Consider the following 19197-nt stretch of genomic DNA (forward strand, 5'->3'; position numbering starts at 1 on the left):
GAGGTGTGTTGTAACTCAGTTATATTTTGTGGTAAGAAAGTAAAAAAAATCTGGTTTACAATATGATCATTTTGCTGAATCAAAAATGAAAGAGCTGGTATCAAAATGCTGTCAATTTGTCAACTACTGCAATTTATAGCAAATAAATATGGAAATGTTATATCGAATTTGCAAAATACACAGAGCTGGAACAAAAACAACACGTTTTCCTTTACCTGTTCTTTCCATCAGGTTATAAACCTCAAGAATGAACAGCAGAAATGTGTGCATTATGTCTCTGTCTGCTAATAGTGATACATTACTGATCTATTTTTAACTCCACCCTACACCACTCTCTCTGACACACCTGCCAGATCTCTAAAGGAGGGAAAACATTCTGGAGCAGATCGGCTGTACCACTCCAGCCGTTCGATAGCTGCAGGGCAGCGCGCCCATCTCAGATCTTATCATCTTATTGCAACCGAAAATATTTTTTTTTCTCGCGTGTTTTGACAAGAAACACGCAATTGAAGGGGGACTCCATTTTTAAGACGGTTATAAATCTGTCCGGGTGCATTCGGAAAGGACTTTAAATGCAACACACCCTTAGGCGCGCGGCGGAGAGCGCCTGTTACGCACGAGGCGAGCGCGAGACTGGGGAATTTCTGAACAAATCAGTTCAATTGTTTAACTTAAAAAAATACGACAGTGGCTTTTGGAACGAGCATTTCACCTGATGGATCTTCAGGAAACTCTGCTGCGGTGGCAATGGGGCTGTCACATCCCAGCAGGACCGAGAAGAGATAACTGGGGCAACTGAAAATTTCGTTGTTTTCCCTCAGAATTAGTGTGTTCAGCATACTACATGAGACCAACGATAACCATAACTCCAACCGAGAAAATTTCAAAACACTGGCATTATAAGCACCCCGAGACTTTGCGAATTGCAAAACACAGTCTTTGAGGAGGTGAGTAGATTTCATAGGATGTCTTTAAAATGGCTATGCAGGTCTATGGAGTGTTTGGAAGACGAAGAACAATCTGGTTATATGGCACCTGTTGTGAAAAGAATTGGTCGTAGATATATAGGCTATTCATGGTCCGTTCTTCATCGAGTGGATTTTTAAAAAAAAAATGAATTTTACATTTAGAAAGTTTGCCTAGTAGTTTTTTGGCCTACATTATAAAACTTTATTACACGGCTTTACGGAATACTTGATTCTTATTAGCCAATCACTTGATAGCGATCAAATTTTTGCGAATATTAATGAGACGCTGAATAACTGACAGCTCGACAGTTAAACCGTTTCATAGCTTTGTGTCACTACAGGTTATCAAGTAAGAGCTCAACAACAATATATTTGTTTGTAGACATATGCCTATAAGCGGGATAATGTTTAAAATGTTGGTTACCCGCTTAACAAAAGTATAACCGACTAACTGTAGTGTCCTACACAAGGCTTGCACGTTAAACTTAAATTTAGCCTATACCCTTTAAATTTTAAATATAAAATGTTTATATAAAAGCAATTCTCAATCTGTTTAAATGGTAGTGGTGGACGGGCGTTCATTACGGTAAGAGCAAGGTGATATTTGAAGGACTAGTGATGTATGGCCCATGTGAGTTATTGCTTGTCACTCCAGTCTCCAGAGGCGAGGGGACGGGAGGCTACAAGCCCGCACTCCTAGCTGTTCGCCTGGGCTGTCCGTGGGAACGCAAACGGCAGTAGTTTTGCGGGGACGTCAGCGTAAAATGCCTTGATACTATAATAAACGATAATGGGTCCGGAAAAGTAAGGTTTAGAACTGCCTTTGCGCACGGTGGATGTGTCCGGCCCGTCTCCAACTAACAGAGCAGAAGAAACGGAGCTGTGCGGAGAGAGTCACTCAGAGGATTCCTTTGTGATGCCCGCTGACTGCGATCTGTGGAGGTAACTGCGAGGTCTTGTAAAGTCTTGTAAAAATCGCTTTAATGCATTAACCAAATACGATGTATTCTAAATAAGGGTGTTTGTTCTTCTTTATCAGAGGCTTTTTGGCTGGTATTGAGGCGAGTGAAGTTCTCAGTGCAGATGGTGAACTGGCCGCTCGGTTCATCTCTGGTGTATTTGAATCATAATTGGGTGTCAGTTTAGTTTTCAGACACCAAATAAGCAATAACTTAAGAAATTGGACCTGTAGCTTTATGAGCTGTAATATTTGACATCTGTTGAAAGATGCTGATTGAGTTGATATTGCAGCAATTTTGCATTTTTTCTTTGTCCGAGCAAAAAAAAAAAAAAAAAAACTGCACATTTTCGCTTTTTTACAGTGCATGATATGCCATAATGCAGTTGTCATTCGGATATTTTACACACTTCTTGGTGCATTACTTTGCATTAGTTATTTTCTTTATGTTTCTATCCTTAACTTCACGTTTTATATTGAAAAAAGATATTTGAACATGACAGAAGGGTTAAACTGTATTTTTGATGTGGCTGTTGTGAACACTAAGTGTTAAGTCCCTGTGGAGCAGCTCTGACATTTCTCTGATGCAACTTCACAATGTCAGATCTTTCCATCCCTCTCTATCTATTTGCCCATCTTTTTAAAGACCATTCATATAAGGTTGCCATTCTAAGCATGGCATTATTTGTGGACTAAACATTCTGCTTTCGCATTTCAGTCAAAAAATCAGCTTCATCTGCATTCTCATCACCTTGTGAAGGTCGTATAATTGTATCTTAGATGCCATTCGGACATATTTTCACTCCCTGAACTGTTCGGAACACTGAATCTCTTTTATTGCTTTGAGGATGAGAACAACAGTTGACCTTGTGAAGGTGCATTTTTATTGTTGGCTCATTATCATCACTGTCCCATGTGTTTCTGTTTGAGGTCATTTAATGAACTAGCTTACATGTCTCCTAGGTAGGTGTGGTGTCTGTCACCAAAATGTCAATGAACCCTCTTTAAGAGGTCCTGGAACAGAGCCAGCAGCAGATGTACAAAACCAAAAAGCCAAGATAGCACCTACTACTCACGACATGGGAAGGTCTCACACTTTTTCCGGTACTGGTCGATGTTGGTCCCATTAAATCCCATGAGTCAGACCAGCTAAAAGGTGTCTGGAAAGAATCCATTAATATAGCATCATATGTTATTTATCATGCCAACAATGGCTGTCACTTCCTTTCCTTCTCTCGCTCTTTCTCTATCTCAGTTTTTTAAACAATTAAATTAACAGTCCTTGCCACACTAAAGGCTTAATGTGATGGCAGTTTCGCTCAATATCAATTTGCTTCAGCATTCACACTGCCTGTGAATTAGACATGGGTCAGATTTAAAGAACTTTAGAAGAGAATGTTTGGTAAGGTTACTCTTGCAACCTCAGAATAATAAACTTCAAAATCTGTTACCAAAGAAACAACGTACAGTACAATCTGGCCTTGAGTATTTGTTATTTGCATGTTTTTTAGCAAGTAAATGCCAAGAAATTGAGGGTCATTTGAACTGACAGCATTTTCCAAATTACTTTATGTTGTTTTTTAAAATGCATTACCTTAAAATATACCATTTACTTCTATTTTGCATTTATATTGAGCTTCATGTACGCTACTGTTCAAAAGTTTTTAATTTATTTTAATTTTTAATTTATTTTACGTTTTTGAAAGACGTCTCTTATGCTCACCAAGACATTTATTTGATGAAAAATACAGTAAATTTGTAAATAAAATACATGTAAAAATACAGTAATATTGTGAAGTATTTTAGAATGTATAACATCTGTTTTAATATATTTTAAAATAGAATTTTCTAAGGAGCTGAATTTTCAGCAGCCATTACTCCAGTCTTCAGTGTCAGTGTTCCTTCAGAAATCAATTTCAGTTCACCCAAAAATGAAATTTCTGTCATTAATTACTTACCCTCATGTTGTTCCAAAAATGTAAGACCTTCGTTCATCTTCACAACACAAATTAAGATATTTTTGATGAAATCCAAGAGGTTTTTTATCTCCCATAAAGAGCAACGAAATTACCACATTCAAGGTCCAGAAAAGTAGTAAAGACATTGTTAAAATAGTCCATGTGACTACAATGGTTCAACCTTGATGTTATGAAGCGAAGACAATATTTTTGGTGCACAAAAACAAAACAAAACAAAAATAATTGTAACTTTATTCAACAATTTCTTCTCTCTCATTCTCCTATGCTGTTCATATTGTAAACACAGTGCAGCACTTCCGGGTTCTACATCAGAACGCCGGCTCATTATTGGCCGACACTGTTCACTGTTCACAATGCATATGTGTGCTGCTGATGCAGGAGCCGGTTAATAATGAGTCGGCGTTCTGATGTAGAACCCAGAAGTGCTACACTATGTTTACAACGTAAACAGCATAGGAGAATGAAGGAAAAGAGAAGAAATTGTTGAATAAAGTCGTTATTTTTGTTTTGTCTTTGCACACAAAGTGTATTCTCATCACTTCATAACATTAAGGTTGAACCACTGTAGTCACGTGGACTATTTTATCAATGTCTTTACTACTTCTCTAGACCTGGAATGTGGTAATTATGTTGCTTTCTCTTGGGGATCAGAAACCTCTCGGATTTCATAAAAAATATCTTAATTTGTGTTCTGAAGATTAACAAAGGTCTTACGGGTGTGGAACGGCATGAGGGTGAGTAATTAATGACAGAAATTTCATTTTTGGGTGAACTAACCCTTTAATATGCTGATTTGCTGCTCAAGTCACACTTATTATTATCAATGCTGAAAATGATTGTGCTGTTAAATATTTTTGTGGAAACCACAATGCAGAGTCTGTTTCCAGGATTCTTTGAAAAATAGAAAGTTCCAAAAAAAAAACCAGCATTTTTAAATAATAGATTTTTCTTGTAACAATGTAAATGTTGTTACTGTCAATTGATTAATTTAATGCATCCTCACTGAATAAAAGAATTAATTACTAATTCCAAACATTTGAATGGTAGTGTATGTTGATATCCACTACACAGGTCAAGTTTTAAAAGTGAGCCAAATGACTCATCAATGGCTCTTTAAAATATTCATGTCTAGCTGCCCTTAGCTGAGCCTAATATCAATCAAACTGCTCCCAAAGCTGCCTTTAGCTAAAGCCCTGTTAATATCTATGGTAATTACAGTAGCACGGAACCCAATTGTACAGCTAGGGTTCGTCCTTGGTGAGCAGCACCACAAATTAGCTGCTTCAACCCCTCTGTCACCTCTTTGTAATTTACCCTTAATTTACATGAAATTCTCTTGATAGTGGCTCTTTTTTGTCTCAGAGGTTTCCCCAGCTTTGTGCTTTCTGGTGTTTTAGATGTGTCTATAGCTATACAAAAACTCTCTCCGGTCAGTCAGCATTTTAACAGAATAACAGGGCTGAAATTATTAAAACAGATCAGACACTCAAGACACATTCAAGCCTTTGCTTGATGCGCTGACAGTGAATCAAACCACTAAGAAAACAAAAACCTAAATCCTGTGGAAAATTTTTCATCTTTTGTCAGGCTGCTAGAAACAGATCCACAGTTTCAGTCCATAAAAAATTGTGCCACTAAATTATTTGGCAACTTATCTACCTTGGCACTGTCATTGTTTTACTAAATAAAAGCCCTGTTGTGCTCACAGGGAAAAAAAAAAAATCAATGGCTTGAACGAATGATCCCTCAGACACACATTTACAGACCACTAGAAAAAAGATACAAATTTAATACAAATATATTAATTAAAACGATCAACATAATAGTTGAAGTAAAAAAAAAAAATGATACTAGTAAGCAATAAAGTACAAGAGTCTGTGCTGTATAGTGAATAAGTCACGGCTGAAGGGAAGCGGAGCAACCCCTTCAGCCGTGACTTATTCACGATACAGCACTAGCCTCGAGTACCTTATTGCTTTTAAAAAAACGGTTACCACACATTACAAATATTAAAGCCAAAAATATGTAACAATGCAACTTTTATGAAGTAAACTTTTACCAAAAGCCTTCCTTCCACCAAAAAAAAATAGTCCCTGAACAGCAACAGAAGTTACATTATTATGCCATTAGATGGCGGCAAAGACTGTCTTTATGAGTGTGTCAGTCAGTAGCGAAGACTTTTACATTGAAAAGACTGAATTGTTGTGAACACAGAACACGATGCAACGCAACTGACAAATGCTTTGACTAGCGCTGTCAGTCATGGGAAAACCCCTTAACTGTTAAAAGGACAAGATAATTAAACAGACTTTTTTTTTTTATTATGAACATAGGACTGACCTGAAGGAAAATGCTAAATCTGAATGCAGGTAATGAATTCGCTCACTCGATCTCTTTCTTACAATACTCTTCTACATAATACAGTAAGTTTCAATGAACAATATCAACTGAGAACAAACAGTTTACGTTGCTAAGAGTGGTTGCTAAGGGTGTTGTGTAGTGATACACAGAACCGTTGGGTGAAGCGGTCATAGCCGTGTTTTGTCATGAATAAAACACAGTTATTGACCAATCAGAATCAAGGAGAGGAACTAACCGTTTTATAAATAATATTTATACATAATATAATATAATATAATATAATATAATATAATATAATATAATATTGATTTAAATATTAAAAAAATATGTAAATATATAACTGTAAAAAATCTGTGAGATTTATATAAAAAGGCAGCGGTGGTTGCCTGAACTTTACCATAAAAAAATGGTAGCAACATTTTTTAATTTTTACAGATTGTACGTAAATTTACAGTTACATACTTCATTAACTAAAATATAAGTATACAATATACCAAATCACTAAAACCAGTTTTATACCTTTATAATATACTGACAACCACCTTAAAACAGTTGGTAAAGAGAAACTCAATGAATTAATGAGGTAAATGCTAATATAATGTGTATACACTGTGTGTGTACATGTGGGAATTTATGTATTTGAATGTTATCCTTAAAAATGAATTTGGTTGAACACACTTATAGTTGTAAATTTATGCCCCCTTACACCACTGTGTATTATACACTGAGGAACCTGTTCGCCTGTGCTCTATCCTCCTTTCTAGGTCTAGTCACTTTCTTTCAGCAACAGACATGAGATCATTACTCACATTCGGTGAGGCTGCAGGCACAGTGGTTGCGTGTTCATCGATTCATCTCAGTTGTTTGTTGTTCCTTTGAAGGGTGAAGATGCCTTTTCACCATGTGAGAGCAGGGCTGCTCTACACAGACAACTTCCTGAGCACCTCTCTCTCTGAAACCAGTGAAGAACAGCTTGCCAACATCTCCACAGAGGAGCTTGGTGGTGAGTGTGTTTCTGTGTGTGTTTTGTTTGCATGGCTGCTATTTGTCTCAATTCTGAACTCTTTCCCATTTCATTCCAAACCTGTATGCTGTAATTATTTTATTAAAGGTGCCATAGAACGTGTTTTCAAAAGATGTAATATAAGTCTAAGGTGTCCCCTGAATGTGTCTGTGAAGTTTCCGCTCAAAATACCCCATAGATTTTTTAAATTAATTTTTTTAACTGCCTATTTTGGGGCATCATTAACTATGCACCGATTCAGGCTGCTTCCCCTTTAAATTCCCGTGTTCCCCGCCCTCAAGCTCGCGACTGCCTTAAACAGCATAAACAAAGTTCACACAGCTAATATAACCCTCAAAATGGATCTTTACAAAGTGTTCGTCATGCAGCATATCAGATCATGTGAGTATAGTATTTATTTGGATGTTTACATTTGATTCTGAATGCGTTTGAGTCTGTGCTCCGTGGCTAAAGCTAACATTACACACTGTTGGAGAGATTTATAAAGAATGAAGTTGTGTTTATGAATTATACAGACTGCAAGTGTTTAAAAAATGAAAATAGCGACGGCTCTTGTCTCCGTGAATACAGTAAGAAACGATGGTAACTTTAACCACATTTAACAGTACATTAGCAACATGCTAACGAAACATTTAGAAAGACAATTTACAAATATCACTAAAAATATCATGTAATCATGGATCATGTCAGTTATTATCGCTCCATCTGCCATTTTTCGCTGTTGTCCTTGCTTGCTTACCTAGTCTGATGATTCAGCTGCGCACAGATCCAGACGTTAATACTAGCTGCCCTTGTCTAATGCCTTGAACATGGGCTGGCATATGCAAATATTGGGGGCGTACACCCCGACTGTTACGTAACAGTCGGTGTTATGTTGAGATTCGCCTGTTCTTCGGAGGTCTTTTAAACAAATGAGATTTACACAAGATGGAGGAAATAATGGAGTTTGAGACTCACTGTATGTCATTTCCATGTACTGAACTCTTGTTATTCAACTATGCCAAGGTAAATTCAATTTTCAATTCTAGGGCACCTTTAAACACACAAGGACAATTTTGCAAATATATTCTGAGTAAAACATCAAAATCTAGGCTGTTTTGTAAAAATCTATTTCTCTGCTGATCTCAAATCTCATTTTCCATTCTGCATATTTTGGTTATAACACATGGAAGAAGCAAATGCCATTTTGGCATCAGTGATGTCATATCTTGGCACAAAGCATCCGGCACATTTTTGAATCTGAATGTGAACATAAATGAGATTACAGTTACAGCAGAGAGGAAACCTGTAGTATGGCTTTAGAAAACTTGGAATATATTGTTTTTGTCCTTTCATTATTAACTGCTGTTTTATAGGGAAAAAATCTAAGCAAATGAGCCTCAGGTTTCACTCTCTTGTGCCTTCAGTGATAAATATTACAAACCCATTACAGTTTCTGCCCCACTACAGTCCAATGCAGCTGTAAGTCTCATTTCCTCATCTAGAATGTCTTGCCGGTCATGTGTTTAGGCACTGCCTTAGGGCAAACAAGAAGAAAATCGATGGTCTGACTGGTGGGTTTGAGGGTATTGACAATACAGTGGTTGATTTGAAGAGATGTTTGAGCTGTGAAACTCTCAGATGGTATTAAAGCTTCCTGCACCTCCTTTGAAAATGATTGTTTTGACAGACCAGGAACCAAGGGATACCCACAATGTAAAACATTCATGAGATGAGGGGTAATAAGTTTAAGTGGCCGTTCAGATGAGGTCTGCATTTGCAGAAAGAAAAAATCTTAAGGGAGACAAATAATAATGACCCACTGACTGGATCAACTTATCAGTTAACTCATATTGAATGAAATCTAGAACCTTCGTCTAAATCGGGTACTAAATGGCATGTAATGCATTAAAGAGATGCATTAAAATGCATTAAAATGTCATGAATTCATAGACAATTAGCCTTGTATGAAAGAGTGGAGAGGATTGGGTTTTTCTAATGGCAGAGGAAAATAAACTGCATGTTCTTCTGAGATTGACATTACTTTGCATAATCTTAAATTTATTATCTATGGTATATTTAAAGCTGCAGTCCGGCATTTTTCCTCTTTGTCGCCATCTCTGTTTGAAACCTGCGATTGCAGTCATATGCGGAATTATTATCTGTACGTGCGTCGTGCCTCGGCACAGCTCGTCAGCGCGAATGAATCTAATGTTTGCTGTCAGTCACCACACCGGTGTGGATACTGCACTTCAGAATTACAGAATGTAGTCTTGAAGTATGACCAAAGTAGGAATTTTCACCGGAAAATGTCATCTGAACAAGTAAGTAACATGTCTGACACTTTTGTTCTGACCAACTGAGGGGAAAAGCATTAACCTACGATAAATCATGCTGCCAATGATGATTAAATCTAATGATCGCTTAGCTTGGATCATGCCAAACCATGCAAATTATTATTGTTGTTATACTTTGTTCTCAAATTGTTAATGTTAACAACATCAGCATTGCGTGACTGTGTATTTAGTGTGTATTAGCGTTACCTGTAGATTTCAATTTCTGTAGCCATTCCACAGTCCAAAGTCTTTTGCTTTTTGATTATGGCTGAATCTCCAATTGTCACTGATGATTGTCATTTGGACCTTTCTGGATTACAATCCGTCATCAAAATGATAAGTTTAATTATTCTAGCTTCTGTGAGAACAGACTATAAATGATCCGCTACAAGCAGCATCCTCACATGATAAAGCCGACTAGCCTGGACTCCTTTCTGTTTACAGACGTGACGTAATGATGCAAAGACGAACTGCTGCATGTTCGAATTTCCCGCAGAAATCTACCAGGTCGCTCTTATTATAAAACATTATTACAAGCTTACCGTTGTGAATTGAGCTAAGGTAAGGAGATAGTTTTGAACACTGGCTGGATATGTACTTGCTCAAAAATTGATTTTGGATCATTTTTAACCAAAAAAAGTTACGGACTGCAGCTTTAACATTGTTAACTCTTATTTCACTCTTTATAGTCTATTTATAAACACATTCTATCTACCACTATCCACGCATTACAATCACGACCTATAGCAAAATCAACATTCAATCATCATCACTCTCTCAGCCCCTTAGCGAGCACTTTAGACAGCATAATGACCTGGCCATGAGAGCAAAGAAATAAAAATGAGCAAACAGGGATTAGATAAGTGCTTTAATACAAGATGAATTCGAATAGGCTACTGTCACAGTTTGAGTTGTGTTTTGTTCTGTTTAGTTGTTCATGTCTAGAGTCTGTTTTCCATTAGTCACATGTTCTTCTTTGTTCAGTGTTTCCCGCTACTCATTTGTATCCTTGGTAACTGATTTGATTAGTGTTTGAGTTCAGGTGTGTCTTGTTAATTTGCTCCTCAGTTCTGTGTATTTAAACACTGTGTTTGTTCAGTTCAGTTGTCAGTTCTCTGTTGCATATATGTTGTTCTGTTCCTGCCTGTTTCTTAAGTCTGTTTTGGAGTTTATTTAATAAATGTACTGCTGCACTTAGATCCTGCATCCTCTACTTTGATTTCAACCACGTGTGACCGCTACATCAAGAGGAAATGTTTTACACTTAGGCCGTGAGTCCACCAAAGCATTTTTAGCCAGCTGAAAATGCTAGGCGCTCTGCTTAAAATGCAAATCTGTGAGCGCTTGAGAGCGCTTCAGCAGCACAGCGTTTTTTTTTTTTTTTTTCAGTTGAGACGCTTTGTTGCTATGATATGGAATTTCCGTGGCACTGTTACTTTTAACTGATTTTGCTGATAATTTGTTTTAGACTAAAAATGTCGACACAATGCTATGCTATGTATGTTCGGAGACCAGCAATATTAATTTCTCATCTATTTTGTCCCGTTCTCTGCTTGTTGATGTCGTTGTACAGCAAGAATGTTGTTACAGTTGGTCGGTGTTGTATTTGTCCCGCCCCTCCTACACTATGATTGGATGGTTGGCTAAAAAGTGACAGTGATGAGCTCAGTGTTTTACTCAAAGTTGAACATTTTTCAACTCGAGGCAACTGATAAAATACGCAGAGCGCTCAGCGCTTGAGCATGAAAAAGACACCGAGCGCCTTGTTATGCTTATGGCATTTAAAAAAACACCGCGCTCCTATTGAAAACAATTGGAAAAGTATGCTAGCCATTAGAAAAAATGCTTTGGTGGACACACAGACTTACTCCGATTTGGACGTTTAGAACTTTATGATAATGAAGTGCTACAAAAGCTCTGACAAGTTTATCCAGCGATCTCATAACATCGTGTTCAACTGACATCTGGGCAAGTGCAGACAGTCTTTCTTGCGCAAGATATAAATATGTGACCTGATCCAGCAAAATGAGTCACAGTGACCCAAATTTCAAAATTGAGATTTTGGTATCAATGGAAAGATGAGACAATAAGCTTTAAAATGATATCCTAGTCATCCTAGTCATCCTTGAATGGTTTTAAAGATATTCCCATTTGAATTATGGTTGTCTGCCTCCTTTTTCCAATTGAAAACCTGAGAAAATCGCTTTTAAAGTTTTTTGCCCGTTTTTTGTTGATATCTTTCAAAATCCATTGCATTTAAAGGGATAAACTATTTATTTTACAGCCTAATTTGACCAAAGACATTTTTATATATATAAATGCTATTAAACCAGGCTGGGGGTGAATTGTTATGACCACAGGAGATGCACGTGTGCATGAGCCGAACGTGTCTTTCCGCGCTCATGGCCAAAGGAGTTTCTTTAAAAGGCTCGCGGGAAATGAAGTATACCCGGGCCTTAACCGCTCTAAATTGTAATGGACTGAAGCTCACATCAGGAGAAATGGGAACACGGGGGCACCGCGATGCGACCGCAAAGGGCACTTTCACTTTCACGATCAAAGTGCATGCCACTGATAAGCATTGTAAATGCAGTATTACACTGTATACACATACCAATTAAACGCGCAGGTCTCCTCTCGTGCGTCCTCCTCACTGGACTTTCGTTTCACTTTCATATATCTCTTTTATAGATGCCATCAATGCTTTTACCTTTCTAGATGTAATTACCGAAATCAAAACAGTTCATAAACTATAAATCTTCACGAAAACTTCAGTCTGAAGGACTGTCTGAAGCGCTAGTCTGACAGGAGGATGGCTGGACCAATCGCGTGCCTGTCAGTCGAAACGGGGCTTCCCATTGATAAAAATCAGCGTTTATGTCAGTGTGTTTACATTTCTAAGCTTTTTGATTGGTTCTATACAACGTGTAACACCATATTTGGAGAGCAGAGACGTTTCAAGGGATACTGGGAAATGCTCATAAGTGACTAGAGGAGTTCCATGTCAAATTTAATAGCCATTTAAATACCTTTACTCAATTATCTGGACTACGAAACTTTGGGAGATTATTTTTGAAAGTCTGTTCTTTGAAATTAGCTCAAAAATCGATTTTTCATTGTTTTTCCACATTATCAGCCCATATCTTAAAATAGAACGTTGCGACTTCCGACTCATTTCGGCAGAGCGGGTCACATATAGAAAATGAAGCGATGGAAACAAATTTAATGAAACTAAAACTGCTAGTAGGTAGTGGCAAATCTTTGTCTTAATATGTGAGTCATTCAATCACTCCTTCAAAACACGGACTCATTCCATTGCTCGGAGATGCACAATGGCTCTGCTGTGGATTTGTTGCGAAACAGCAAAAACAGACATGGTTCTAAGTCTAAAATGAAAGTCACCTAACAGTAGCTTCTTGTTTATTAACTGTTGTATAAAATCAATAGGCTAATATATTTGCAGTCGTGCTGATATTCGGGAAAACAGCACATTATATCCTGCAAATATTACAAACAAGAACTCATACAGGGCCCCTTCTGTTGTGAGGCCTGTCTCAAATGAAACAGATGAAACATAGCTGTGAATGTTAAGGATATTTTATCTAAAGCAGTGAAGAAACATTTAGGGTTTGTGAAATGCAGGAAGTGCTCAGTTCAGCATATTACAAGGTACACAGCACCTCTGCCTCTTTATCCCAGAATAACACAAAGGTAGGTCTTTAAGACAGCAGAAAAAAAAGTGTAATACTCGTCAGAAATGATCTGAGATACACGTGTTATTTTTGTTGTTGCCATTTGCGACTTGGTGTGGGTTCCTTAACCTGAGCTGAACTGAAAAACCGGCACTGATGCCCTTTGAAACGGTGGATAAACATTTAGTCACAGCACACTAAATATGCGCCTTTGAAAACAGAATGAGCTGTATTTAGTATGTCTGCTGTTAGTGTGATAGGACTCTGTGTTACCGCTGAGAAAAGCATGCATTATATAATACATACAGTCTAATGGTCCCTGATGACATGCACATGTTCACTTGATTCACTTGAATCACTTGAATTATGAACGCCAATTGAGTTTTTTGTGTTTACTTACTGTTCTGCATCCTGTTGTTAATACATTTCGGTTTTATTTCTTGTTTCTCTATTTCTCTCTGCAGAGATTCGTGAGGCGTTCCGAGTTTTAGACAGGGATGGTAATGGATTTATCTCAAAGCAGGAGCTGGGTATGGCCATGCGCTCTCTGGGGTACATGCCCAGTGAGGTGGAGCTGGCTATTATCATGCAGAGACTGGATATGGACGGTGAGTCACTCTCTTTCTACATCTCTCTTATTCTCTGGTTCATTCTGAGCTTGCACCATTCACACAAACAAAAGAGCGTCAGCCTTCTGATCATCTGTAAAAACAGCTTTAGAGTCTGTCACAGACCCCTTCCAATCCTTGCACTGAAGAGATATATGACATCCTGAACCGTTCATGCTACAGGGAGCTGTAAATAGATTAATTCTGTGAGGTGAATTCTGAGAAATCTTCATCTTACTGTGTGTATGTGTGCATGTGTGTGTGTGTTCGGATCCGGGGGTCCCTCAAGGTCAGACCAGTTGACTGAATGGTTAGAGAACATGCATTGATTTAGCTCATCAATCAGCACCGACAGGTTGTTGCTGTTCTTGATGCAGACATTTTTGTGAAAGTAGGGCGTTTAATAAAACTCACACCATGAAGTGGTTTTGGAAGGTCATTTACCCCTCATAATATGAATTTTATTAGTTTAAGACCAGGGTCACATCTATAATATCATTCTAAGATTAAAATAAAATGTCTTTTCAATATATATTTTACCTCAAAGACTTCTGCATAGCTTTGCTGTGTCGGCTTTAAGCACGGCACATCTTTAGCTTTTTGACTCTTAATTGAAAATATGGTCTTTAGTGCTGTACAGAATGCAGATATGAATGCACACTTTTTTGTATTTCAGTAATAAATATTTAAGATTCAGCAGCCGAGCGGAGACAAGGTTTTGAAGCAAGTGGAAACACTAGCATGATAACAGCTCTCTCTGACTTATCACTTTAAGTTCCACTCGCTCTCAGCTGGTGTTTAATTCCTTTTGTATCTCAGACCAGGCATTTTCTTTTTTTCAGGAAGGATTGAGAGAGGAAGTTTGATAGATGTTATGCTCACATTTGCTCACATGCCATATACTGTAGATATTTTCTTGTTTTAAAGGATTAGTTCACTTTCAAATGAAAATTAGGCCAAGCTTTACTCACTCTCAAGCCATCCTGAGTGTATATGACTTTCTGATGAACACAATAGGAGATATATTATTATTAATAAATATCCTGACGCATCCAAGCTTTAAAATGGCAGTGAGCGTTACCAAATTGTAGAGTATGAGCTGAAGAAAGTGCTTCCATCCACATCTATCCATTATGAACATACTCCACACGGCTCTGGGGGGGGTTAATAAAGTCCTTCTGAAGAGAAGCGATGCGTTTGTAAAAAATAATATCCATATTTAACAAGTTATGAAGTAAAATATCTAACTTCCGCCAGACCGCCTTCTATATTCAATGTACAAAGCAAGTGTAAAACTCTTGCAGTTCAAAAAGATTATGCTACGTCCTACGCCTTCCCTATTTAACTTACAGAAAAAGTGTAACTGACATGGCGCCATAACTTGAATACAGAAGGCGGTCTGACGGAAGCTAGATATTTTACTTCATATCTCGTTAAATGTGGATTTTTTTTTTTACACAAACACATCGCTTCACTTCAGAAGACCTTTATTAATGATGGATAGATGTGGATGAAAGCACTTTCTTCAGCTCATACTCGTTGATCCCGTTCACTGTCAGTATAAAGCTCGGATGCGTCAGGATATTTATTAAAGGTGCCCAAGAATGCTTTTTCACAAGATGTAATATAAATCTAAGGTGTCTCCTGAATGTGTCTGTGAAGTTTCAGCTCAAAATACCCCATAGATTTTTTTTAATAAATTTTTTTAACTGCCTATTTTGGGGCATCATTAACAATGCACTGATTTTCACTCGGCGCCGCCCCTTTAAATCGCGTGCTCCCTGCCAAACGAGCTCTCGACTATATTACAGCGCATTTACAAAGTTCACACAGCTAATATAACCCTCAAATGGATCTTTACAAGATGTTCGTCATGCATGCTGTATGCATGCTTCGAATTATGTGAGTAAAGTATTTATTTGGATGTTAACGTTTTATTCTGAGTGAATTTGAGGTTATATGCTCTGTGGCTAATGGCTAATGGTACACTGTTGGAGAGATTTATAAAGAATGAAGTTGTGTTTATGCATTATACAGACTGCAAGTGTTTAAAAATGAAAATAGCGACGGCTCTTGTCTCCGTGAATACAGTAAGAAACGATGGTAACTTTAACCACATTTAACAGTACATTAGCAACATGCTAACGAAACATTTAGAAAGACAATTTACAAATATCAGTAAAAATATCATGATATCATGGATTATGTCAGTTATTATTGCTCCATCTGCCATTTTTCGCTGTTGTTCTTGCTTGCTTACCTAGTCTGATGATTCATCTGTGCACAGATCCAGACGTTACTGGCTTGTGTAATCCCTTAAACATGGGCTGGCATTATGCAAATATTGGGGGCGTACACCCCGACTGTTACGTAACAGTCGGTGTTATGTTGAGATTCGCCTGTTCTTCGGAGGTCGCTTAAACAAATGAGATTTATATAAGAAGGAGGAAACAATGGTGTTTGAGATTCACTGTATGTCTTTTCCATGTACTGAACTCTTGTTATTTAACTATGCTGAGGTAAATTCAATTTTTGAATCTAGGGCACCTTTAAGATTTCTCTGATAGTGTTCATCTGAAAGAAAGTCATATACACCTAGGATGGCTTGAGGGTGAGTAAAGCTTGGGCTAATTTTCATTTGAAAGTAAGCTAATCCTTTTTAGGGCAAAGGTAAGGTCAGAAGCATGCACCTTAGGAGATAATTAAATTCAGTTTAATTTTAAATTATTAATGAAAAAAGTATTCATTAAAAGTAGTAGGTATTAGCAGCTGCAAGTTGATGTGAATTTTAATTTGCCTGGCCCATAATATTTGCTTTATTGAATTAAACTGAACAAGAAAACAATGGGAGATAAATTGTGAAGAGAAAAATATCATTGTCGGTTTCAAATTGTAATCAAGTGAACTTGAATATATCAGATCTGTAGCTTAGTGCTTAGTTCAAAGACCCTGAATGGTTTCATTTAGCTGAGCCACACCAATAAAAACTGCATAATAAATCAATCTCATTGCAGGGTAGATCCTATTCAATTAAAATTAAATGGAAAAAGGCAATTTTGGTTTCCCCATATAATTCTAGTCTGTTCTGTTATACTCTATTCTTTAACTTTGTCCTCATCAGCTGCAATGTAAAAAGTTTCCAGCGACAACCAGTTTGTCTTGTCCAGACTGAATGTGAAATTGCTGTGCAACGTGACAAAATTTCAACTACTCAGAAGACATTTGATTATTTGATTTTGCTGCTGGTTAGAAAGAAAACTTAGAATTACATGGAAGAGAGATATATTTTATAACTTGTTTCTTTGGTGTCGCATCTGGTTAGGACACAGTGTTTCTGTTTGTGTTACATAAAAACTGCTTCAGTAATCTAGCAATGTATAGATAAACCAATAACTATTTTCATGTCATGAATAATATCAGATAAATGGCAGATATTAAAACTCTATATTATTATACTATACTATTTTATCTAAATAAATGAAAATAAATAATAATGTTAAAACTAAAGTCAGTCATTTTAAATGCTAAAGTGATTTTAGGCATCACAGCAATATAATGACATTTAAAACAGTGTTATTAAATTATAAGTGTTGTAAAGATTACCTTTTAGATGACAGCAAAAGTAATCCAATTGTAAAAATAAAGTAATTGAGAATGAAGATATTTAATAAATATGGACGAATATCATAAACTTAAAAAAAAAAAAAGATCTCATTTTAACTGATAAGCATCATGGTACCGATATGTAAGATCCCGTTGTTTTACTTAAACGTATTGAGGCTCTTTTTAAAATTCTCTCTAATTCTAACATGTATGTTCTCTTCTTGATGCAGGTGATGGACAGGTGGATTTTGATGAATTTATGACAATATTGGGACCTAAACTCGTTTCTTCTGAAACCAGAGAGGGCTTCTTAGGCAGCACTATAGACAGCATATTCTGGCAGGTATGGAAAACATTTCTTTCTATATTTCAGTGTTCTTTTCTCTTCTTCATTGTTTGGGCATGCATTTGTATTCTGAGCATACTGATAAGATTATGGGTCACGCTCTGCCCTCTCCACATGCCTCCTCCGTCCCGTGACGACTGGTGAATGTGATTCTTCCCAGATTGTGGGCTTCAAAGTGAGCAGGCAGATCTGTCCATTTCAAAATGAACATTCATTCAAATAGTGGGGAAATCCCAGTTTTACTTCCAAGAGATTTCTGTGAGCGTAGAGGAAGGCATATTAATTGAAAGATTTGCCACTTAAAAGGGAAGTATAGATCTGAATTAGTCATCATAGGCATTTGGGCATTTTTTTCACTTTCTCTCTCTTGAGGTCTCCATCTCTGCTTTTATTAAATAAGAATTTAGACTGGAAAAATAGACTTCCTTTCTTGAAGGAGCAGTGTCTGAGTTTGGATTTGCATGTTTATGTGTAGCGTCTCTCCCTCACAGAGGAAACAGAGCGGTGTGTGTAGGAGTGAGTAACAGCAAGGTCACAGACACTGGTTGTCTCGAAGGTGATTTAAATGCTCATCTCAACACACCTTTAGTGGGATACAGTGACTCATAACTGCAACGGTAATCCTTGTAACATCATCACACCAGCATACCAAACACCCTCTCCCTCTCTGATGTTATTATGAGGCCAATGCAAGTCTAATCTTGGCAAAATGACAAAACCCCCTGGGAAATATTGTGTTTTGACAGAGCTACTGTTATTGAGATCATTTCACAATTTTCTGTTAGAAATCCTACACTTTTCTTACACAGCTCGTTTTTTTTTTTTAAAGAATTATGAAAAAATGTATCATGGTTTCCACAAAAAAATATTAAGCAGCTGTTTTCAACATTGATAATAAGAAAATTTGGATGATTTTCTGAGGGATCATGTGACACTGAAGTCTGGAGTAATGATGCTGAAAATTCAGCTTTGCCATCACAGGAATAAATTACATTTTAAATATATTCAAATAGAAAACAGTTAAAGTACGGTACAGTTTTTACTGTATTTTTATCAGCCTTGGTGCACATAAGCTATTGCATTTTTCCATTGATCTCCTGTGTGTTACGTTTTTGGATTTATTCATTGTTGATATCTCCTTCGTCACTGTGCGCTTTACTACAGCCACCTGTTACAGAAGACAGAACCGTACAAGAAATGGGTCTTCCTGTGGTCAGATTGTTCTGTTTAGATCAGGAAGATAATACCCTCGTGGACCACACAAGTGACTTTGTAGAGCTGCTGTGTCTTACCTCCTTCCCCGACTGCTCCCTGATACCCCCTTTCCACCAGCATGAGCCGGG

The 19197-nt window shown here is 37.3% G+C and overlaps 1 protein-coding gene across 3 annotated transcripts in view; it reads left to right on the plus strand.

Annotated features, from left to right (window-relative positions):
- The first annotated feature begins 249 nt into the window (after positions 1 to 249).
- caln2 (calneuron 2) overlaps positions 250 to 19197 on the plus strand; it is a 43645-nt gene continuing 24697 nt past the window's right edge. Inside the window, exons 1-4 of one of the 3 annotated variants that reach the window (XM_048167265.1) lie at positions 250 to 947; positions 7148 to 7269; positions 13762 to 13905; positions 17739 to 17851. In XM_048167265.1, coding sequence (XP_048023222.1) covers positions 7155 to 7269; positions 13762 to 13905; positions 17739 to 17851 — 372 coding nt within the window. In that variant the 5' untranslated portion in view covers positions 250 to 947; positions 7148 to 7154. The other 2 variants (XM_048167264.1, XM_048167266.1) reach the window with 2 other exon arrangements.

This window comes from Megalobrama amblycephala, linkage group LG18 (genome assembly GCF_018812025.1).
Source record: "Megalobrama amblycephala isolate DHTTF-2021 linkage group LG18, ASM1881202v1, whole genome shotgun sequence".
Lineage (NCBI taxonomy): Eukaryota > Metazoa > Chordata > Actinopteri > Cypriniformes > Xenocyprididae > Megalobrama > Megalobrama amblycephala.